This window comes from Zeus faber (genome assembly GCF_960531495.2).
Source record: "Zeus faber genome assembly, chromosome: 3".
NCBI classification, from domain to species: domain Eukaryota; kingdom Metazoa; phylum Chordata; class Actinopteri; order Zeiformes; family Zeidae; genus Zeus; species Zeus faber.
The window spans coordinates 20,811,502-20,835,223 of NC_137190.1; the positions used below are offsets into that span (position 1 = coordinate 20,811,502).

The 23,722-nt window shown below is 46.7% G+C and overlaps 2 protein-coding genes across 3 annotated transcripts; both read left to right on the forward strand.

Moving 5' to 3' along the window:
* Positions 1 to 12: 12 nt before the first annotated feature.
* Positions 13 to 19,819, forward strand: scube2 (signal peptide, CUB domain, EGF-like 2; the record flags this gene model as incomplete). Its single annotated transcript, XM_079997275.1, has 23 exons — positions 13 to 88; positions 529 to 648; positions 1,230 to 1,355; positions 1,912 to 2,046; positions 2,764 to 2,889; positions 3,043 to 3,159; positions 4,388 to 4,477; positions 5,567 to 5,683; positions 5,830 to 5,952; positions 6,364 to 6,480; positions 6,664 to 6,786; positions 7,139 to 7,255; positions 7,411 to 7,500; positions 7,956 to 8,078; positions 9,324 to 9,512; positions 9,939 to 10,142; positions 14,514 to 14,684; positions 16,346 to 16,513; positions 16,690 to 16,851; positions 16,992 to 17,189; positions 17,370 to 17,522; positions 17,634 to 17,713; positions 17,982 to 19,819. 23 exons carry the CDS (start codon positions 13 to 15, stop codon positions 18,126 to 18,128), a joined length of 3,072 nt encoding a protein of 1,023 aa, XP_079853401.1. The 3' UTR covers positions 18,129 to 19,819.
* tmem9b (TMEM9 domain family, member B) lies at positions 19,496 to 23,722 on the forward strand. 2 transcript variants are annotated; one of them, XM_079997641.1, is made up of 5 exons: positions 19,496 to 19,656; positions 21,249 to 21,340; positions 21,437 to 21,545; positions 21,674 to 21,808; positions 22,392 to 23,722. In XM_079997641.1, exons 3-5 carry the CDS (start codon positions 21,462 to 21,464, stop codon positions 22,545 to 22,547), a joined length of 375 nt encoding a protein of 124 aa, XP_079853767.1. In that variant the 5' UTR covers positions 19,496 to 19,656; positions 21,249 to 21,340; positions 21,437 to 21,461; the 3' UTR covers positions 22,548 to 23,722. The 2 variants fall into 2 exon arrangements, with proteins under 2 accessions (XP_079853767.1, XP_079853766.1); XM_079997640.1 differs by lacking the exon at positions 19,496 to 19,656 and adding an exon at positions 20,411 to 20,637.

The window sequence follows — 23,722 nt, forward strand, 5'->3', positions numbered from 1 at the left end:
TCCCCCTTCACCATGGCAGCGGATCGCACCGTCGGCGGCTCCTGTTTGCTGCTGCTGCTGCTCCTGATCGGCACCGTGCGCGGACACGGTAAGCGGGAGAGAGGGGGAGAGAGAGGGGGAGAGAGAGAGAGAGAGAGAGAGAGAGAGAGATAGTGTCTGTATGTATGTGTGTGTGTGTGTGCGTGTTTATTCCTGTAAATAGGCAGAAAACACGCGGTTCTGCGTCTGCGTCGCTGGAAGGAGCCCACGTTACAGTCATGTGTGTATTTATATCAGTGACAACATTGCAGCGTCAGCTTTCCCAACTTCTAGTGTCATTGCAACACAATCAAACCACGGCAGCGACTCCCCGACCTCACCTCCCGCTCCCGTCGCGGTTATTACCCGTTTAACGGAAACTTTAACCCCCGCGCCCTGTGATCCCGACGCGGGTGCAGAAGTGTGTGTGTGTGTGGGAAGTGTGTTCCAACGCGCGTTTCTGTGTGTGCGTGTGCGTGTCTGTGTGTGCGTGCGTGCGTGCGTTCGCAGCGGATCCGTGCGCGGACGAGAGCGACGCCTGTCACGTCGACGCACTTTGCACGAACAGCGCAGGCTCCTACAAGTGCACGTGCAAGGCCGGCTTCAGAGGAGATGGGAAGCAGTGCGCAGGTAAAGCAGCCGCCCTGTTATTACCACGTCGAGGAGAGCGCCTTGAAGTGAGGGGGGGCCCCCGTTGATTACAGAGCGGCCTACCGCCCTATCATTATTAATCACCGTCGTTTATTAGGTGGGGCGTCTCTTAAAGTGGTAATCCGCAAGGGGGGGGGGGGGGGACCCAAAACAACCCAAAACAACCCAAAACAAAAACCCACGTTTGGTACTTTGTCGAGCGCGCTGGTGTTCCGCACGGGCCCCTCCGCGGGCCGCCCCTTTTGTCGGCGGCGGGGGGGGGGGGGGTCACGCCTCTTCCTTCGGCGCCGACACAAGGGTGGGCGGCGCGCCGGGGCGTCAAAGGTGGCGGCGTCGGATTTGGCGGAGCCGGGTTCGGCGGCGGGTGAAACTGTCGCCGCGGCCGAGCCCGCAAAGAAAGAGAGGAACTTCGGAGGCGTTGCGCCGACGCCGCCGATGTCGGGGGCGGAAAAAAGGCGACGAATTCCGGGAGTGTTAGTGGAGGGGACGGATTGCCACTTTAACCCGACGGTCGGGCGAGGCAGGCCGGCGCCGTGACTCCACGTGTCCCCCTTCCTCAGACATCGAGGAGTGTGACGTGGAGTACAACGGCGGCTGCGTGCACGAGTGCAACAACATACCGGGCAATTACCGCTGCACTTGTCACGATGGATTCAACCTGGCGCACGACGGACACAACTGCTTGGGTAAGAACGCGGCGACCGGACTGCGGAGTCAAGAAACAAAATCCAAACACTCAAGATCGCGTTCCTCACTCCCCTGATCGGGGCGTAGGCTTGCGCCGCCCTGAGTGCCTCTCACCGCGGCTCAGGTCTACGGCACTCACTGTAAATAATCATAGTGACGTTGTAGACGAGCGTGCCTGCTTTTGGCGGCACTTGATTCATTGATGCGTTTGAATGGGGATGTTTCTGATCTGTAATTGCCTTTCTTACGTGAGCCTTTGACACACACACACACACACACACACACACACACACACACACACACGGGCATGCACGCAAGCACATACACACACACACACACACGCATGCATGCACGCACGCACACACACACACACACACACAACAACAACACAATGATGTTGCATGATGTGTGTGAGCGGTGAAGGGCCACCTACAGGGTCCCCCATAACCATATGCGATGTTTACAATCAGTCGAGCGTTATTATTCCATTTGTATTTCTCTGCGACCGTCTTAACAATCTCACACGGGACGCCTCCGCCCCGCATCCCCTCCTAGATGTGGACGAGTGTGAGTTCAACAACGGAGGCTGCCAGCACACATGCGTCAACACAATGGGCAGCTACGAGTGCCGCTGCAAAGAGGGATTCTTCCTCAGCGACAACCAGCACACGTGCATCCACCGCTCCGTGGGTGAGTGGCGGCCCCCCCGGTGCTACCGTGTTTAGATGAGGCCCTTGTGCGCTTGGAATACGACAGCCGCCGCAGGGGAGACTGTTTTTACTTGCCCTTCCAATGAATGTCGCGCCGGTGTGTGCGCTCCCGTTGTGCCGCAAAGTTTTTCAAATGTCCGCATGTATCCAAAAGAACGGCCTCTGTTTGAGCGGATGACCGCAAAAGCGTCGGTTTCTTTTCCGCTCTTCATATTTTCCCTGCGAAGGCGTCTTTTCCCTTGCTTCCTTTGACGTCCTTTGTTTTCAGCGAGCTGTTAAATCCCACGAGCTCATCCTCAATGGCATCAAATCGACAACAGTTTTTTGGGGGTTTTTTTTTCCCCCTCCTCACGTTTTTCAACATTTGTCACTCCCTCATCGTTCTCCTTTCCTACCAAGCATCCCCGCTTAATAGTCCCGAAAGGCAGCGATTGAGCTCTAAACACAGCAGTGTCACATTGCGCTAAAGAAAATCCAAAGTGGTTTTTGTTTTCAAAAACCCGTTGTTTTTCCCACCAAAACCAGCCGCTCCCTACGGTGGAAATGCGAGGGGGAGCCGGCGAGCGCGGCGCGGCATTAGGAATGCCTCGGCTCCTCGGGGAAAAGTTGAACTAATCTCCCGCTACGGGCGCTTTTATGTGCAGTCATTCAGCCAGCCACTGTAGGGAGTTTCATTGTGTACCTTTTTCCACCCCAGAGGGCCTCAACTGTATGAATAAGGAGCACGGCTGTGCTCACATCTGCAAAGAGACGCCCAAGGGGGGAGTCGCCTGCGAGTGCCGCCCCGGGTTCGAGTTGGGCCGAAACCAGAGGAGCTGCATCAGTACGTGCGCACGCCGCTCGGCGCTCGCCCGCGCGTCCAGCGGATGATCCCGCCCGAGGGTTTGTTTTTTTTCCTCTGCGCGGAGCCTTGAGGGGCTTCGCGTCGGCGCCGATAAAGACGCGACTGACGCTATTGTGCTATGTCGTCCTGCAGTCACTTGTAACCACGGCAACGGGGGTTGCCAACACACCTGCGAGGACACAGAGCAAGGCCCGATATGCCGGTGTCACCTCAGGTACACCCTGCACCACGATAAGAGGTCCTGTGTAGGTGAGCGCTGCCCCGCCCGCAACTTCAGGTTGTTATTATTGTCGCCGCCGAATTGTCGGTATTTAAGAAAACACTTCATTAATCCAAGGAGGGGAATCCAGCAAAATTCCACGTGAACCCCCACTTCTTTGTGGACGTTTGTAGGGTTTGGACACTATTTCAGCGCGTCCTACTTAATAAGCGTTGACCGGAATCGGCTCGTGGTTGCACTCATAAAGTAGTTTGTATATGTTCGTTTATTATACAATTCTTATTTTCGTTTCATAATCACGAAAGAGTCATCTGAACGTTATCCGTGGATACAATATCCTCAGACGCGCAAGCCTGTTTGTAAGTTTTGCAAGTTTGCGTAGCGACGAGTTGATCCCGCGGCCGGACCGGAAAAAAAAACACGGCACCAAAGTGAATTCCCTTTCTAAACAACGTTGTCTGCGCCGGCTCCTCCGTACGCCGCCGCGCGTCTCCTTTTCTTCCCCCGCGTACTGTAATTGCGCGATAAGCATCGTGCATCAGATAGCGCGGGCAAGCGGCTTCTCTCTCTCTCCGGCCCCAGCGCGCGTGAGGTCCGGGACAATCAGATCATTTCCCCCTGATTGATTTCGCCGCCGGGTCCCTTGTGTTTATCTGCCACACAGGGAGATCTCACGCAGGCGGCACACCTCGGGTCCAGGGAGGCCTCTGCTCGGGATGCTTTGGTGTTGACATCACCGTATTTTATGAGGTCGAATAAAAACAGGACTCCCCCGTAAATGAGACTCCCTGTCTCGATGAGACCCTCGCCGGCTAAATAAAGGTTTAAAAAAAACAACAAAAAAAAACCAATTAGGCTGACATCAAAATAAATATTTATTTATTTATATGAAAATGTAATTAGATAGATAGGCAATAATAATCAAGTAATAATAATTTAAAAAACCCTATTAAACCTACAGTATATACAATAAACAAAGTGACACTAAAATAAATGAATATAATCCAAAATTAACCAAAAATTTGAAACATTTGGCGATATACAATAAACCTAAAATGAACAACAAACAGTTAAAATCAACCTCAAAATCAACAAATAAGTTACAAATTTTAAAAATATATACTTGTATTTATTTAAAATAAAATACTTTCCGTGAGTCACATTTCTCACATTTGTGCGCAAACAAGCGCTTTCTGAATTCACCTTGTGCATTTGTGTCACTCTCCTAATCACGAATCGTCTCCTTTTGATGCCCAGAGCGAGATGAAGCCACCACCGAGCCGCTGGAGCACAACGCCACGTCCTTCACCGAGGTCGACAAGCGCGTGAAGCGGAGGCTGCTCATGGGTAACTATCCCGCTCGACGCCGGCGTCGCGACCCTCGCACGCCGCCCGTTTAAAGCGTGCCTCCGCGCGCTGACGGGTGTCGCCCGGCGTTAAAGCGGCCGGGCGGAGCCGCCGGAGCCGCCGGAGCCGCCGGAGCCGCGGCCTACAATCCTCGGGCGGGGTGCGGACTGATGCTTAATAAAGCGACGCATTCCTCACCCCTGTGAGCAAACTGTGAAGGGACCGCTGCCCGGCGCGTTCTCGCCCTCCGCTTCCCTACCACAAGGATATGCATTTGTGACAGCACGATACATTTCACACCCTTTCTTTTCTGCTTGGGAAGAGCGCGTCGCCGGCCTCCTCCGCCGTACCTGCATTTCCAGCGCGGCCGACCTCGTTGGGTCTTGGTTCGTTATGCCGTATCGGTCCTAAAACTGCCAAAGAAAAACCCGGCATGGGCTCGGCGCCGGGCTTTTTGTGCTGCTGGGTTATACGATCACAAGGTCTCGGTTAGTTTAAAAAGATGTGGCTTGGAAGAGTCAAATCGTTGACATATTTATGCAAACTTGCACAATTTCCTGTTTTTTTTGCCAGAATGTGAAGTGTTGATACAGGGGGTTATGTCCATTGTAATTTGTTTAGGTTTATTATTTTTTGCCAAATGTTTCGATTTTTTTAACCTTATTGCGTATTGCCAAATGTGTTTGTTTATTTATTTATTTGTTGTTCCCCCCCTATTTTTATTACTCATTTATTCGTCTCTTGTTTTGATGTGTGTATCTGAACGGATTGTTCTATCTATTCAGTTCGCCAATAATCGAGTGTTAATGGATTATTCGCACCAAAATGGAAATCAAAGCAGATTTAAAATGAAAATGATTGGAACTCTATCTGTGAAATGAAGGAATTTCAATAATTGTGTCGGCGCCACATGCAGTATATATATATATATATATATATATATATATATATATATATATATATATATATATATATATATTTCCCCATCGTTTTCCCTGTTTGGCAGTCCAGACTCTGGAAACTTCGCTTTCAGAAATGAAATGACTCCAAACTGAAGGGTGGGGTGGGTGGTGTGCTCTGTCGTTCCAGAGACCTGCGCCGTGAACAATGGCGGGTGTGACTGCACCTGTAAGGACACATCCACGGGCGTGCGCTGCAGCTGCCCCGTCGGCTTCACGCTGCAGCCGGACGGGAAGACGTGCAAAGGTCAGGCCCGCCGGCCTCTGCGGGGATGAGCCGTCTATCTCTCCCCCTCTCTCTCTCTCTCTCTCTGTCTCTCTCTCTCTGTCTCTCTCTCTCTCTCTCGTGGCTCTCTCCTAAAAGTACCGTCGCCGTCCTGTCACGCCCCGCAGATATCGACGAGTGCGAGCTGCACAACGGCGGCTGCGATCACTCCTGCAGGAACACCATCGGGAGCTTCGAGTGCAACTGCAGGAAAGGCTTCAAGCTGCTGACCGACGAGCGCTCCTGCCAAGGTACCGCGGCCTCTCCCAACGTCCGCGCCGGGAACAGCGGCGCAGAGCGGAAATTTGGAAGATAAAGTACAATGGGACATTTTGTTCACGGCTCACACCTTTTTACGGATACTTTCGCAGTGCGCCTCTAAAGCTAAACGTTGCATTTCTGTTTTTTTTTGTTGTTTTTTTAACCAATCCAAGTTACTCCTTTTACAAAGCATTTAATTTAGTTTTTTACTACAGCAGAGGGGGAGAAAAACATTTTATATTTTCATGGTAGTTAATGCAGCATATGCCCCTTATTAAAATTTATGACGTGGGAGGACTCGGTATTAAACGGCAGCCTGCGCTTTAGGCCGGGAAACCCCTCGGTATGGGGAAGGTTTGAAAAGCACATCCAGCGTGTTCTCCGCCTGCTTTTGATTTCAGATATAGACGAGTGTTTCTTCGAGAGGACGTGTGATCACACGTGCGTCAACTCCCCCGGTAGTTTCGAGTGCGTGTGCAACAAAGGCTTCACCCTGTACGGACTGGCCCATTGTGGAGGTGAGCAGGGGGGTTGGTGGGGGGCGCGCGATGCCTCGATTGATAGATGTGTACATATTCTATGCGTGAGGTCACAACATGCGCGTGTCAATATTTGCCTTTTCCTCCGTATCGCCGGGTCACGTCGCAGGAACTGGATTACAAACGCCTTCCCGCCCCCCCCCCCCTCCTTCTTTCTCTCAGACGTGAACGAGTGCAGCGTGAACAATGGCGGCTGCGAGCACCGCTGCGAGAACGCCGTGGGCGGCTACGAATGCCACTGTCACCCCGGTTATAAGCTGCACTGGAACAAGAAGGACTGTATTGGTAAGCCCTCGCCCCCTGCGCCTGTCTATTATCCCACATTTTCCATGAAAAAATAAATAAAAAAATAAAAAACAGGAGATACTTTGAGTTCCGTCGTCTCTTCTCTCTTCAATCCTCTGCCGCTAAGTGTTCTTTGGCTTGAAACGAAAAAGAAATAATAATAATAATAATAATAATAATAATAATAATAATAATAATAATAAAAAGCGGCTTCTGCGCCCGCCGCCGTCCGGATGTTCGCTCCCTGTCGTGTGCTGTGTCGCTCTGCGCCGTCGACCCGTCCCGTCACGACCTGAGAGGTGTTTCTTTTTTTTACCCCGGAGTTTGTTGTTGGTTTTCCCCCCACGTCCAGAGGCCGAGGGCGCCGCGCCTTCCGAGCCCGCGTCCAAACCCACGCTCAACTGCAGCAAACAGGAAGGAGGCGACCACTGCTTCCTCACATGCCAGTCCCAGGTCCACATCAGCAGCGGTGCGTCCCTCCGTGTGTTCCTACACGCCGCTATGTTTGCTCGGAGTGACCTTGGAGGCTTTTGTGTCATGGTCTGTGTGTGTGTGTGTGTGTGTGTGTGTGTGTGTGTGTGTGTGTGTGTGTGTGCGTGCTTGTGTGTGTGTGTGTGCTTTCAGGGACGGAGGATTCCTACACCGTGACCTGCGGAATGCCTCTGCCCTGCTCGGCTGGAGCACAAAGGAACAACAGCGGCTCCAACTGCTTGGGCAAGTAAACAAGATCACAGGTTTACATCCCGCTCGGAAGGACGTTGGCCTCGGACAACTAGGGCCCCGGGGACCACATCCGGCCCCTGGGTCAATTCAATGTGACCCGCTGCGTGTTTCTGACATAATTGTTCAATCCGGCCCAGATATCAATTTCAAAACCACGATGAAAAAATCGACACACCTCGACACACCGACACACCTTATGTTGTTGCTGGCCAGTGGCCCCTGGGTCATTTGAGTTTGAGACTCCTGCCCTTACATGTTTTTCTTTTTCAACTTTGACGCAGACTTTTAAATGGGAAGTGTTTTCATTTATCTATCTATCTATCTATCTATCTATCTATCTATCTATCTATCTATCTATCTATCTATCTATCTGTCTATCTGTCTATCTATCTATCTATCTATCTATCTATCTATTTATTTTACTTTTTGTTCCTCTGGTTTTCCAGGTCCAGAGCAGTCGAGCGTCCCGCGCATCAAGACCACCGCTACTTTCCGGTCGGGCACCGGAAAGTGCAACTTGAAACGGAGTCAGGAGAGGCTGAAGGAGGGTCTGACGGCCGCGCACTCAGGTACAGAGGATTCTGCGGCCCAAAACAAAGAACATCCAACACGGCACGGCCTATGCGGCTTGTTCGCGCTGCCAGTCATAAAGCAATTTGGGGCGTGTCAGAACCCTGGGTGCGAGCGGTGCTGAAGGCCCTCTTTGAAAGTCAGCCAGGGGTCTGACCGTATGGGAAACAAACTGGTGCGGTTGCAAATGCCTCAGCGCTGCACGTTGTCTGGCGTGACAGGGCCAGATGTAATTAGCCATAGCCGGGCCTTTCAGGAGGCTCCGGCCCAGCTATCAATCAAACCCACTTCCGATCGGGGGATTATTTTGTTTCTCCGGGGGGTCGGTCAGCACGGTCTTTTAACATCCCACTCATCCAGTGAAAGGATACAATTGGAATTTTTTTTATGGCGTTTTCCCAGCGCTTTCACATCCTCCTTTTTTTTTGTTGCACTGACCAGTCAACGTATTGATGGTATAGGAAATGGGAGCAAATGGCGGAATGACTCTATATTGTTATTTTTTTCCTCATCTCTAATTATTAGTAATCAGATCTTTCTCTTTTCATATCCAACCTACAGATAAGAAAAGATAAGATAAGATAAGAAAAGATAAGATAGTACTTAATTGATCCCCCATAGGTGAAATTCAGACGTTTTAAAAGCTAGTGAGGATATACACAGTATATACATTCAAAAATAAAAACATAAGTAATAAGTAATAAACAGCTCAACAAATAAAGTAAAATAAGTTAATAAGTAATACAATTAATTAATAAGTAAAATGTATAAATTGTCATTATTATTATTATTCATAATAATAATAATAATAATAATAATAATAATAATAATAATAATAATAATAATAATAATAATAATAATAATAACAATAATAATAATAATAAATGAGTTAAATATATACAGTGCAGTTATTTTCATTGAAATGCAAAAAAATTGTATTCATTTAAGATTTATTTTAGATGATATTCATCCACATCTAGTTATACAAGTGAGTGATTCTTAGAATATTCCATCAATATTTTCCTCTCCAATATCAGTCCCTGTTTGTTTTTGTCATAATGTCTTTGTGTGTGTGTGTGTGTGTGTGTGTGTGTGTGTGTGTGTGTGTGTGTGTGTGTGTGTGTGTGTGTGTGTGTGTGTGTGTGTGTGTGTGTGTGTGTGTGTGTGTGTGTGTTTGTGTGTGTGTGTGTGTGTGCGCGCGTTGCGGACGGGGGTGGGGGTATGGCCGCCTCCCGTGTACACAGACAGCAGGTCCCTCTTCACTGAAAACATCCAGTTCAACTACGTGAGCCTGCACTGCTCCTCGTCCGGGCGGCGGACGCGCAACCGCCACGGCAGGAAAGCGGGAGGAGGAGGAGGAGGAGGAGGAGAGGAGGAGGGCTCCTCCATCACGGCCGAATTTGAGTTGGATGTGAACCTAGAGGAGGTAACAGGTTGGTCTCTCTGCGCTGCCTGCCTGCCTGCCTGCCTCCCTGCCTGCCTGCCTGCCTGCATGTGACCTTTAACCTCTGTGGGTCCTTCTCTTCTTCTTCTTTTTCCTCCTCATTTCCAATGCTTTCCCCCCTCACTAACTCACTCAACAAACCTACCAGTTGAAGTATCTCCTGTTTTGACTTGGCTGTGGTGATGGTGGTGGTGATGGTGGTGGTGGAAGGGGGGGGGGTGTTCTGTTGTTCCCTTCATGAGCGGTGGCTATGTGGGTATTCTGGTGTTTGCTCGGTGTCCATGGGAAGGTAAGGATGACGTAGGGAACGCCGGTGATGTAGATGTAGATGTAGATGTAGATGTAGACGGTAGATGCAGATGCAGATGCAGGGCCGCGCTCCCCAAAGACAAAAAGCTCTCTGCTCCCTCAGCAGAGAGCTGCGACCTGGGCTGCGTGCGCCGGCGGTCGGAGAAGCGGCTGAGGAAGACCATCCGCACGCTGAGAAAGTCCATCAACCGGGAGCAGTTCCACCTCCACTTCGCCGGCTCCGACTACGAGCTCGCCAAAAGCCTGGTGCAGCCCGTGGACCTGCAGGAGCACTGCGCGACCGGGCACGTGCTGGTGGGCAGGAGGTGTGGTGAGTGGGGAGTCCTTTTTTGTCTTCTTATTTTTTTGCCTCCTTTATTTCTGCCCCCCCAAACCCACGGGGAACGTCCCTTCACACTCTTTACACTTGGATGCTTCTCCCCTCTCTTCGGGAGCTCTTAACATAACCCCAGGCAACAACGGCTCCTGACTGGCTCCTATACTCTTAAAGTAATTGAAATAGTCCATGCCGGTGAGATATATTTAGACAAGTTGGTTTAATGATTGGATTTGGAGCAGGTGTTTGCCAGATGACTGCCGTATTTGGTTCGCAGACGTTCCGTAATGAGCCGCTCGTCGGGGAAAACAGAGGGGCTGTTGTTGGGGCTCCGAGCGGAGAGATCTTCCAGCATCTCTCCTCCTGGATAACAGCGTATTGTGAGGGATGATGGCAGCCCTCGCGGGTTCCACTTTACTGCCGCCCACCACTTGTGTTTTTTATTTACGGCGCCCTAATAATGAAAAACGTTTATTAGTTCTAATGGATCACTGTCAGTAGGAGCGGAATAAAGGCTCGTGTGTGTTTTCTCTGGCTGACGTGAGCGTGTGCCCCCGGTTTTTTGGCCGCGCTCTGAAGCTCTCCTGCCCGCTCGCTCTTTTGTATTTGGTGAGACAATGAGAAAGTAGAGTCGCTGAGTCGTTTGAGATGCCAAAACCGTTAGACCCGTGTTTATTCATTCACCGTTATGGAATATGTGTCGGTGTGATCTAGGTTGAACACCCAACCATCTCAAGGCAGATGTGAGACTCTCCATCTCCGGTGTATTTTCGGAATGGTGGAAAGCATCCAGGAGAGTCCTGGATTGATGTGCAGGTTGTCCACAGTGCTATCGCTAACAGATATATCAACATTCTGGTTCCACGTAGCTGCACTGGGTTTATCGTTCTGTTCGGCTCCCTGTGCATATATTCTACAATAAGCGAATGTCCAAAGAAAATACAGCCTGAGCAGAAAATACTCACATTTACTACTACATTTCATCACCCTTTTCCACGTTGTTGCCTCTTAAATGTATTCGGAGCGGTGATGGATAGGTGCTGAGGCATTATCTGTGGTTAAGGAGTTTGAAGTTTGCCCCTGTTCAACTTCCATTGTAATTGGGGGATCAGTGAGAAACTCTCGTTATGCACAGTGAAGGCTGGGTTACGGTGAAGATCCCCTTTATCCAGCCACATCAGCATTGAATACCAATAAACATCCCAAATTCTGAACTAGATTAATAATCAGATGTCGATAAAATCTCTTTACACAAGTGAATTTATTTCCACGTTACTTCACGTCATTTACGTTTCATCATCAAGTATACACCGATAGGAATAAAAAAAATATTTTTTGCCCAAATATGTGCCTCGGCAATAGTCTCAGTTCGACGTTAGTGGTGCGGAATGAGCCAAGCTTTACAAGAAAAAGTTTTGCAAGACAACATTGAGATAAATAATCAATTGGACAGCTGTGGTTTCTCATTCCAAAATACTATCCCACAATGAAAGTAAAATGGATACTTTTTAGAAATTCAAAGTCGCTGAACTTAAATACACGCGGGATCAGTGTCAGCTTATACCTATAGTGTAGAAGCATTAATTTGGATGTATATATATATATATATATATATATATATATATATATATATATTTTATTTTTTTGAGAATCCCCACATAATTGCCTGAAAGTTAATCTCTGCAGTGAACTGAATGTAAACCGAGTGCTTTTTATTGGGTATTTTGGTGTTTGTGGCCCAGCTTTCTACTATTCCCGCACTTTCAGGTCAACATTAAGCAGTCTATCTAGCATGGCAGGGGTGCAGACATGTAATTTAGAATGGGGGCTGAAAGGCATTCTAAAGCCCCGGTTCTTAAAAGGAGCTATACCCCACCTCCCCCACCCCTTACGCCCCCCACGCCCGCCACACCCCCTACGCCCCCCACACCCCCTACGCCCCCCCCCCCACACCCCCACGCCCGCCACACCCCCACGCCCCCTCGCTCCCCCGCCTCCCGCTCTGGCTAAGCTCGCGGTGCAGTTTAGTTCCTTTCAGTTTGCCCACTCCATTGTAAACCCTATGGGGGCTTGTTCTCACTGCTCAGGAGGAGATTGGACTGCAGCGATCACCAAAACAACATCCCCTCTGTTACGCTGGAAAAGCAGAGAGGCCTCCGTCTCTCTGCTTACGCTCATTTTGACTCACGTCCTCCGTAAAACAAAATCACATCCTTCAAAGACGAACCGTCTGAGTATTAACCAACGGCTCAATTTGTTCTATACAATTTTTTTTTTTTAAATAACAATAATAAAACCATCCTTTTCATTTAACGTTTTCCCTTCATTCATCTCCTTCTCATTCATGTGGCTCAAATTCAAACTTTTTGTGTCAGGTCCCGGCACCCGCGGCGCTACTTTTTTGGGATCGGAGACTTCGGGGAGAGAAGCGGGCGAACGTCGCCCGCCTTCACCCGCGGCGCGCCAGCGTCGTCGTCGCGGCGGAAGCGATTTTGTGTTTGTTTTTAGTGTCAGATACGTTTAGGAAGTGCTGTTGATTCAAGCTGGCAGTTTGAGTGCAGTGCCCCCCCACCCCCGCCCCCCGCCACCCCCTTGCCACTGCCGCCACTGCCACACCCCCTCCCCAAAAAAAAGCCCAGGCTGAGCCACTCTGCATGACCTCCAGCCACTAAACTGTTAAAGAGAATTGACTTCAGCCACACCATGGGAATCAATTAGCATCAGCTGTTTGGGCCTCCGCTTGATGGACGCAAGAAGCGATCGGGCCGAGCAGAATGGGGGGATTCAGAAACCTGACCCCTTTTATTGGGTTCAGCTCCTTACCACTGTGATACCGTAGTGTTTTCCTATGTCATCGAGTAGGCAAAGACTGGGAACTTGAATAGAGGTGAAAGGTCTTTTAAACCTCTTTGGGGCCATCAATTCGAGGACTCTATAGAAGCCACTCTTTGCATTTGAAAGGCTTCAAGGTCTCTCTCTCTCTCTCTCTCTCTCCCTCTCTCTCTCTCTCTCTCTCTCTCGCTCTCTCTCTCTCTCTCTTTCTCTCTCTCTCCTTCCCTCCGTCAAATAAAAGCTGTTAGAAGACAATGTGGTGGTGGCTCTTCGTGGTCTTTCAGAATAAACAATGGGTTGCAAAAAATGAACTGCTCTTAGGAGAATTACATTCTCTTTCCTTGGAGGAAAATCTAACAATTTGCTGAGCCACGTATAATGGATCTGTGTTACAGCTTTTGTGTTTCCAGCCCTTTTATAAATAGTGTTTTTTCCACCGAGAGGCATTTCTCAAAAGGCTACTACCAGGCACATTTTGGACTAAAGCCCCCGAGGACGCGGACAATTTATTCTGATGTGCGATCAGCCGCAGCCTCTGAGCCCGCACATTCTCAACGCGACCAGACAGACATAATTGTTCCGAAAATTAATTACAGGCGTCGCTGTCGGTGGTAGAAACCAAAGAAAAGAAAAAAAAAAAAAACGCTGCTCGTCCCTTTAATCCGCTTTATGAACTTTTGTGAGATAAGAGGAAAAAGCTCTCTTTGATTTGGCCTCTGTGTCTGCTCCCGGCAGAGATGAGGGTGCTGATGATAGTATTAAGAGCTCTTCCCCAACACACCACGGCGCTTTATGAAGTATTAGGCCCGTTTGATGTGGCGCACAAAGGCAGCGCTGGAGAAACCCGGCGCTCTTACCACTTTACTTGTCTGGATTTTCTGCATAGCTGCATCAGGTTGATTTGTAAAGCTTCTGTAACGTCTTAAGCCCGGGACCCCGCGCGGCTCTCTGCACGTCTCCGTTTGCATCGCCGGGGCTGTGTCGCGGGGAGGAAAGGAGCGAGGGAACGAATGCCGATCCGTATCGCGCATTATGGTGTTGTGTACGTTTCAGAGGGCGTTCCCTTGATCTGCGTCGTGGTTGTCAACCCCTTTCAATGATGTGAGCCACTTTGAAGCACTTTAATTTAGAATAACCACAATTACACACCACAAAGTGAAATGGCAGAATAGTAAAGTGATGAGTGGCGATGGATCTCATACACAAACAGAGTGCCTTTTTGTGTTTGTTTATCAAAGTCTGGCTTTTTGATTAGTTGGGCATCTTTGATAATGAGCCTCTACTGTGTCAATTCAGAGAAATACCCCAGAAATATTATTGATGTCCAACAACAGATGCATTTATGTATTAACAACATACCCATGCATAACCTATGGAATACCCATTTTTTCACTCATATTTGTGTTATTTGTCCTCCTCATTATATGCTCAACAAAGCAAAACAAAACAAAGAGCTTTGGGGTTTGGAAGCTACCGGCGTTCGCTCTGTATAACCTCCTTAGTGTCGGTGTGTCGCTCTCTGTCCTGTGGCAGTCGGCTGCTCCGTGGGGACGCACTACGACGGGGACCAGGGCAGATGTGTCCTGTGTCCAGCTGGGACGTATCAAGACGAGGAGGGGCAGATGTTCTGCGAGGCCTGTCCCGGGCCCGAAGGAAGAGGCGGCTCCAGGGTGGTGGGGGCCAGGAATATCTCCGAGTGCGGCGGTGAGAGGCCTGATCCAATTTCTCATTTCACTTCACAAGGATCCAATGTAAATGAAATCCCATTTCACGGCGTATTTTGTATAAGAAGGCGCTGATCGTTGAAGAATGCTACAGGACACCTAATACGGAGGTGGAAATGTGGGATTGGGATTTTTACAGCAAATGTTCAATATTATCTGTGAGTGATGTGATGCAGATCATCAACAGCCATACTGTTACAAGATGTCTATTATTTCTCATAAATATTCAGCCGAAAGGAATCAGAAATTGTGTCGAAATCTTATGAAAACTTTATGTTGAAATGAAAACGTTCAATCTGAGCGTAAAAAGCATTGTGTAAAGCATTTTCTCTCTTCTTCTGGTGCAGGTTCACCATGGAAAACCCTTAAATATTACATTTTGTACCGCAGCCAGATTAAAAGGATTAAAAACGACGGGCCACTCTCCTGGCAAAAGTCTACAAACCTTTTGTACACGTGAACAATTATGAACTTGTGGCAGTATTTTGGTTTTAACAAACAAAACAATGCACTAATGATTCATATTGTTACCTTTCGAGTCAATACACAGGAAAAATGATTATAAAGTTCCTCCTCTATGCTGAACTAAACCTGTAAAAGATCATTTGACCACCTACAGTACAATGTAAAGTGTCCAGTCTCCACTACTCACCGACAGATCAACATTTTATTCTTAACTTTCATCAAAGAAGTTCAAAGAATGTTTTGGTTTTTTTTCGGTTTTCCTAAAATAATCCCTAAATAAGCTTTTTCCCGAATCCCGTCTTGTTATGAATCTATCAGTCACACAGGAAGCGTGGGTGCCTGGATAACCATCTTAGCGGCAGATGTTCTGCTTTGTGTAAAGTCAAAGGAGCACGGGCTCAGAACGTTCAGACGGATTTGAATTGAAAAGGCAGCTCGGCCCCTTCCCGGCGCGGAATAAAAGAAAAGTTCCGCCGCCGCCGTGTTTTGCTCTCTTCCTCCGCTGTTATCGCCGAGGCTCCGTGGCCGCGGCCCAGATCCCATCTCTGGCTTCTCTCAGCGACAGACTAAACAAGACAAGCTATCAGCAGACACGGCCCGCTTGGGGAAAGTCTCTTTGTAAATCCGCGAAACATGTTTTTTAGCAGAAGATAAAAGACAGTGTTTTCTTAATGCTCTCATCATGAGGGAGTGCACTTTCTCCTGCAATATGCAAAACCTTTTAAGACCCCAATAAATTAACGGTGACATTTTAATTGTGTTTATTAACCTCTATAAATACATTTTTTCACGGAAGATACTGGCCCGGTACTGGGATGTTATTGGCTATATATAACGTCTCTAAAATAATCGTAATTCATGCATAAATTCACCACCCTGCAGCAGTTTAACACAACAGTTTGATTGGGCTTTCTGAACGGGGAGGTTGCAATTGTAAAATATGAAATATTGTTCAATGTGTAATTATCAGAGCGTGCTGCTGGCTTAATGAAACCATAATTCTTACGTTTTTTCACATCCACGTAATGGTAGCTGAATGAAATTTAAAATTAAAGCATCACCCAACAACACACATTCTCTATTTCTTAAAACCGCACAAAATACCTTCTTATCTCGATTTGACTACGTGTTTTTGTGTTCTGACCAGATCCCGTGTGTTTTTCCGGTGCTTTCCAGGTCAGTGCCCCCCCGGCCAGTACTCCCATGACGGCTTCGTCCCGTGCGCGCCCTGCCCACTGGGAACGTACCAGCCGGAGGTCGGACGAACCTCCTGCTTCCCCTGCGGAGGGAACCTGGTCTCCAAGCACAGCGGAGCCGTGTCCTTCCAGGAGTGTGAGACCAAAGGTGACATTTCCCTTTTGGGTTGTACAACAATTTCTTTTTTTTAATTCTGCTAAGTGAACAAGAGGGAAGTCTGCCGCCCCCTGCAGGCGCCGCATGGACATTACAGCCGACATATAACCTTTTGGAAACGGTGTCGTAATCGATACCCCTTGATCACTGTGTTTTGGCTGCTACAGTGCAGTGTTCTCCTGGACATTACTACGACACCAGTACACACCGCTGCATCCGCTGTCCCACGGGGACATATCAGGTGGAGTTCGGTCAAAACCACTGCACCGCCTGTCCCGGAAACACCACCACCGACTTTGATGGCTCGACCAATATCATGCAGTGCAAAAGTAAGTATAACTCAAACATATTTAAACACAATAGACTCTCGAGAAGCACCCTGGGATCCTTGCTCTAGATTCTCAACGCTGCTGCACCCAAAAAAAAAAACAACCCATGAGCTATTTAACACGGTGCTGTTACTTGACAGACCGAAGGTGTGGCGGGGAGCTGGGAGATTTTACCGGCTACATCGAGTCACCCAACTACCCGGGGAACTACCCGGCCAACGTCGAGTGCACGTGGACCATCAACCCGCCGCCCAAGCGCAGGATTCTCATCGTGGTGCCTGAGATCTTCCTCCCTATTGAGGACGAGTGCGGAGACTACCTGGTCATGAGGAAAAGCTGTAAGTCCTTCCCAGAAGACGCTTTCAGCCCAGGGCTTGAGGAGCAGAATTAGCTTCGTAGGCCTGATCCGCATGTATTCCGCTTTGGTCCGGCCCACTGATCCTTTCTTTGAACAACTTTAATACAAAAACACAATGAAATACCGAAAGAGCCCATGCGTGCCTATCCCGATTTCCCAGCTCTCTCCAACTCCGTGACCACGTATGAGACCTGCCAGACGTACGAGCGACCGATCGCTTTCACGTCCCGCTCCAAGAGACTGTGGATCCAGTTCAAGTCCAACGAGGGGAACAGCGGGAAGGGCTTCCAGGTCCCATACGTTACTTATGATGGTAAGAATATGCCGAAATGTGGTGTCTCTCTCGGTTATTTCTCTGTTGACTAAAAGTCCCATTAATGTGTTGATTCTGTGATTTTTTTTTTTTTTTTTTTGTTTGCTTCAGAGGACTACCAGGAACTAATCGAAGACATCGTCAGGGATGGAAGATTATATGCTTCAGAGAATCACCAGGAAATTCTCAAGGTACATTGTGGAACATGGAACATTACCTTATTATATTTGCTGGAGGTTGTCTACTGTAACATATAACAAGGGTCACCGATTATAAAATAATTAAGTTGCAATCGAATAACCTTTGTTGTTACCAACCACGAGATATTGTCCAGAGTGCCCTTTCTGCCTGAATATCTGTGTGCATATAGCTCCCTCTTTTGGCAACATGGTGAACCGTGGGCCACAATTCACCGGGATTTGTCATGACAGACGGGAGTTGTCTTTGCTTCCTCTACAGGACAAGAAGCTGATGAAGGCACTGTTCGACGTCCTCGCCCATCCACAGAACTTCTTCAACTACACAGCCCAAGAGTCAAGAGAAATGTTCCCAAAGTCATTTATCCGATTTCTCCGCTCCAAGGTCTTGAGATTCCTTCGCCCTTAGATTGAGGTGATTTCCATCATGACTTTGTGGGTGCGTGAGGGAGTATTTCTTTTTTTTTTTTTATTAGTTACCGGCCACAGGATCAGTCATCACCTGGCCGAGTCAAATAAATCCAAAAAAGGGCTTTTGCGTGGACTTGTATTAGAGTGGGCTACATTAAAATGTGTCCGAAGGAGAAAGTAAACAAGTCGAGCAAATTAAAGCACCGCACTGGTGTCAAATTGGTTGGTCGGCACACATTTATATTACCCTTGACCTGATGTTAGATCACATTTTTAGATTTTAGTATTGTCTCTATTTTAACTACTTCCATTGCTTGGTTACAATGAAGCGAGTTAATTCTGTTATAAAGTACTTTCAAAGAGAATTAAGTACCTTTGACAAAAAGATATGCTACCGTAGTTGTCAGCGGGACTGAGGGATCATTTTAGGAGGTTTCTCGCCATACCGTTAAAATTTTCCAAAACCTGAAAATAGGGACAATTTAAAAAAAGAAAGAAAAAAAAATCAAAAATCAAAAAATGCGATCTATCATCGGGAAAAGGGTCAGGTGAGGTAAAATGTGTTTGCTGACTAGTCAAAGGGCTGTAACTCAGTTTGACACAGGTATGGTCCTTTAATGACTGATAACCTTTTGGGATCTTACAGTCATATCACAGACACAGTGGCAGCCTGGGACACAAGCCTTGTTACTTCTGTTTTGTTTTGTTTTTAGCGGTTTTATGTAAAAAAAAAACACACCTTTCGACCTGACCGCCTCTCTGAGGATTACATTTCTGAATGGCCATTTATGGCGTTGTTAGCGTTTGTCTTAAAAATTAAAGAGATTTGGAAAGTTTTTATTTTTATATCAGTAGTATGCATGCGTTCGACTATTGCGGAATAATTATCCAAAGCACAGAAAAGAAAGTGTTGCCAGTAAGTAGCATGATAATAACACACTCGTGGATGGTAGTTTAAATGAGATTTCAACTGAACGCCAGCAACATTGCATGTCTACTTAGTTATAACATAGGCCACCGTGTGTTTGGAAATAGAGTTGAATTGAACTGTTGATCGAGTTAACGTCTAAAAATAAATGACGCAAACGTGGGTTTTTCTTCTGAACGATGTAGCACTGCAGGGTATGTGGTGTCGTCAAAAATAAAAAAAAAGCAATTATTTTTTTCAAAAAACAACAACAACAACAACAACAACAACAACAAAAAGGTTTTGTGTATGATGTAAAAAGTTTTAGGTGAAATCTCGACGTGTTGTAGCAGCTTGGTCCCTGACACGTGTACGTAGTGTTGACGTCCGGCTCCGCTGTCCAAGCAAAGGAGCTGCTTCCAGTTAATGTCCCGGGTGTTTCGCTCTTCCCAAATGAACATTGTCCCCCTCCCCTCACAACTTCAGGGTGGCTGTCGTGCATGCGTGGCTCTACCAAAAGGCCGCTGTGTTGAAATTCTACGATGGGCCAGTAACCAAAGACAAAGCCGTGGCGTTTCCATCGCTAGAGGTCACAGGAGTTGGAGCGAAGGGGGGTCAGGTACACAGCGCGACGGGAGGGGGACGCGGGCATGAATGATTCAATATGCAATTTAAACCTTTGTAAAATAGAATCGCTTTATTCGCTTGTCTTAGACGATACGTGTATATTATATTGTTTGTACTGTTCATCTAACGTGTTGTAAATAAAACAGTGAACGGCTTCGCGTGGTTTGTCCGTTTGTTTGGTCTGTTCAAATTGTGTATACGGTGTTTTGCGTTGCTCTTCCATTTGGAATTAAGTGTCAAATGTTTTGTTGTTCCCTGTCCTGGATCGTTGTACAGTGGGAAAAATCCACAATGTCGTCTGTGGGGGGTGGATTACACTACAAGTCCCAGAACTCACCGGTCGGTGGGTTCTGGCCGGGAAAGGCGGACCCCGCCGACAACATCGGAAACAGCATTTTATTTTTTAATAAATAATCTTACTGGTAACCACTTCACTACTTTTCCAGGTTAGATTTCTATGTCCTCCCCCTTTCAATGTGTCGACTTGTTTTTTTTTTAACTTATCGCCTTCGTTGTTATGCCCACCCCGGTTTTGTTTCGTCTTTTTGTCTGTCTGCGAAGCACTTTATAACAGCGCCCGTTTCTTAAAGTCCGATTCAAACGAAAGATTTGCTTCATCGCTCACTTTACATTCGAGGAGCGACTCGGCCGACACGCAAGCGTCCATTTTATACGCAGCTTTTACCGCGGAACCGCGTTCACCAAGAAATAACCCAAGTCGGAGAACACGACGACCTTTGTTGTGAAACGACTCCGGAAATATTCGGTCAGCTGGGCGGAAGTGAAGCTTGTGTTGTTGAGCGAGCAGCTTCCCCTGCGCACGGACGGGCTTGAGACGAGGCTCCCGAGAAATACTTTGCCTTTTTTTTTTTGGGGTGGAGTGTGCGACACAATTGGGAAAATGAAATATGTTCTCACGTTGGAAGTTTTATGGCTGGTTTGTTTTCTGCTGCTGACAGCGGCGGGCGAGAAGGTGAGCTGACAGCTAGCCGGCTGAGCTAGCGCTAGCTAGCCAGTGATGGTGTTGGTTCGTGAGGAATGTAGTCGGGGTGTCTGCAGGTCCTTAAAAACACTTTGAATACAGTCGATTCTGTTTAACAAATGTGGTGCTTCATTGTTCGTGAAATTGTCTTGAGGTTTAATTTGTGGCGTCTCGATTCGACTTTGAGTGATTCTGTTCGTCTTACTTTTTCCCGTCGAAACTAGTCAACTTCTTCTGCGTCTTCTGATTTTTTTTTAAACTCCTAAGTGTCGAGAGAAATCCTTTCACTTAGCAGGAGTAAAAGGTAGATTTTATTCCAGTTCTGACCTTGCTATCTGACCAAATGGAGTTTATAACCTACCCTGTTTCCACCTAATATAATACGTACCTTTCTGTACTAAATACATAATTCTTACCGTTATACTAACCTACTAGACATTTGACTGTTGAATAAGACGGAGGTGATTTTTCGAAAAGGTAGTCTTACGTTTCATTAAAAATTAATGAGGATCACATCCGTTGCATCATGCATAATTGCACCATGGCTTTCTGTGTGGTTTATTCAGCCGCCCCTTGGTTTACATAATTCATCTCCACTGTAGAATTCCGAAGACATCCGGTGTAAATGCATCTGCCCACCGTACAGAGACATTGCAGGGAAAATTTACAATCAAAACGTGTCTCTTAAAGACTGGTAAGTTGTTCTTGCCCAGCAACGCAACTGATATATATTTTTTTGTATGAGCAGCAAAAACTAAGAACATGTATTTGTGTATGTCCTGTTGTGCAGCAACTGTCTGCATGTGGTGGTACCTATGCCGGTAGATGGTAAAGATGTGGAGGCGTATTGTCTACGGTGTGAGTGCAAATATGAAGAGAGGAGCTCAGGAACAATCAAAGTAAGCCCTGGGATATGACGTGTGTGATGGGGATGAGGCTGTGCTATGGATTTAATTATTCATATTTAAATGACCCAAACATATTCAACAGTGTTTTTTAACTCATATGCAAACATGCTTCTGTTCAGTTTACCATCATAATGTACCTGTCCATCCTGGGCCTGCTGCTCCTCTACATGGTCTACCTGACTCTGCTGGAGCCCATACTGAAGAGACGTCTCTTTGGCCACTCCCAGCTTATCCAAAATGATGATGATGTCGGGGTATGGGCTATTCTTTTTCCCACAACCGTACAAATGATAGTAACGGACGCCTATATTCAGATCTTCTATAAAACCTTTACTCACTGTTTTGCACAACTTTCATTTCACAATTTAACTCCTGACATAAAAAAAAAAAAAGTGGCAACATTTCACTGCACATCAGTTTGTACCTGATTTATATTAAGGACCAAAGCAGAGATAAGGGAGGGAGCCAAAATAAAACAGACAACCCAAATGCTGATTAATGAGCTTCGAGACAGGGAATCCCTTGGCTTGGAATGGGAAATTTAGTAACAAATTTTGTAACAACAACAACAGATTTACATTCCATGGTGCATTGTGATATACCTCAGTCTTATTCAGAAGAAGATTAGGGCCACATGAAAATAAATATTGCTGTGTGAAATATGTTTAGTTCTGAGATTAATTCCAGAATTTCTAAGAATTCTGAGATTAGTCTCTGAACCCAAATATTTTTTGTTTCACACGACAATATTATTTTTCATCTGGCTTCATGCCTTTTCTGTAGTCTTACAAAATAATCCGTTAATGACGTATTTTTTGTCCCATTCTTTACTTTTAGGACCAGCAGCCTTTTGCGAACGCTCACAACGTCCTGTCCCGCTCACACTCTCGACCAAACATGCTGAACAAAGTGGAGCACGCCCAGCAGCGCTGGAGGAGGCAGGTCCAGGAGCAGAGGAAATCTGTGTTTGACCGCCATGTGGTTCTCAGTTAAAGCGCTCTCTCAGAGAACGGAGCTGAAAGCTCTTTGACAGGCCGCTGGATCTATTGCTCCTTCCTCTCCCGCTTTCTACAAACATTCTCATTTGTGATTTGAAACTTAGTAAGTATGATCTGATGTGTGTATCACAGGTGACCACAGTGATGATATGTCATATCCATATCATATCCAATGATATGTTGGTGATATGTCATATTGTGCATATCCAGTTCATTTATCACCTTCCAAAACAGATAGTCCACCCGACAAAGATCGATCTCTGCCTGCTGCCCGACTTTTGAGAGTGCCAAGTCATTGGTGAATTAATGGGAATATTGAAAATAATAAGGCAACAGAACGTTTGAAACCCAAATAACCCTTTTCAACCATATGGTCCCTTTATAATATATCAATTATTGTGGTACATTAAGTTATAACAAGTGGTTGATGGGATCCAGTCATGTTGACTATTCTGTCAAATGGGTTTGTAGAAAGGAGATCCATCTTTATTTGAACCCTAGTGTGGACCAGAGTGGACTAATCCATGCGCCATTCATTATTAGCACATAACCAATGTTTTTTTCTGCATCAGGTTTCCAAATTCAAATCGAAACTCCTCAATAAATTATATGAATGAGTGTAAAATGTAAACATTTGTACTGGCTTGAGTTGAAATGCATGTTTTATAAGAAATCTTTTCTAAGTTTATTGTCAACTGTTTATCCGTACCATGAAGAAAAAAAAATGCGTTACTTAAATCACAACCCCTGTTTCATGTGTTAACTTGAATATAACATTTTGAAATAAGTTCATTAAATCACTAGCAGAAGTTGAGGCAATCATGCATCTGTACTGTCCTAGTAAAAGTAGCTGTGCTGTTTGTCCTCTATCGAAAGAACTGTAGACATACTCAGTGTCTACTGTTTTGTTTAGCTTCACTTCTATTTATTGGTCTATCCTCAGTAAAGCAGTCTGCCATGAAGGACCTGAACATGAGTCGTCTTACCAAATAGAACACATTGGTATGACCAGATTGTCTCACTCTTTAAGTGTAAAAATGTGTTCCTTGATATGTTTGGCAATGTGCACATGGGATGGGGGAAACAAAGACTTTTGGGGTACCAATGAAAGTGTTCTCAACTCTACTACATGTGATTCCTTTCAATTTTAAATAAATTTATCTAATATTT

What these genes read in the sequence shown, in the direction of transcription:
- tmem9b (XM_079997640.1), top strand. Translation starts at nt 20,566, where the DNA reads ATGAAATATGTTCTCACGTTGGAAGTTTTATGGCTGGTTTGTTTTCTG. An exon ending in AACGTGTCTCTTAAAGACTG is followed by an intron (nt 21,341 to 21,436) that starts GTAAGTTGTTCT and finishes CCTGTTGTGCAG; the next exon opens with CAACTGTCTGCATGTGGTGG. An exon ending in AAAATGATGATGATGTCGGG is followed by an intron (nt 21,809 to 22,391) that starts GTATGGGCTATT and finishes CTTTACTTTTAG; the next exon opens with GACCAGCAGCCTTTTGCGAA.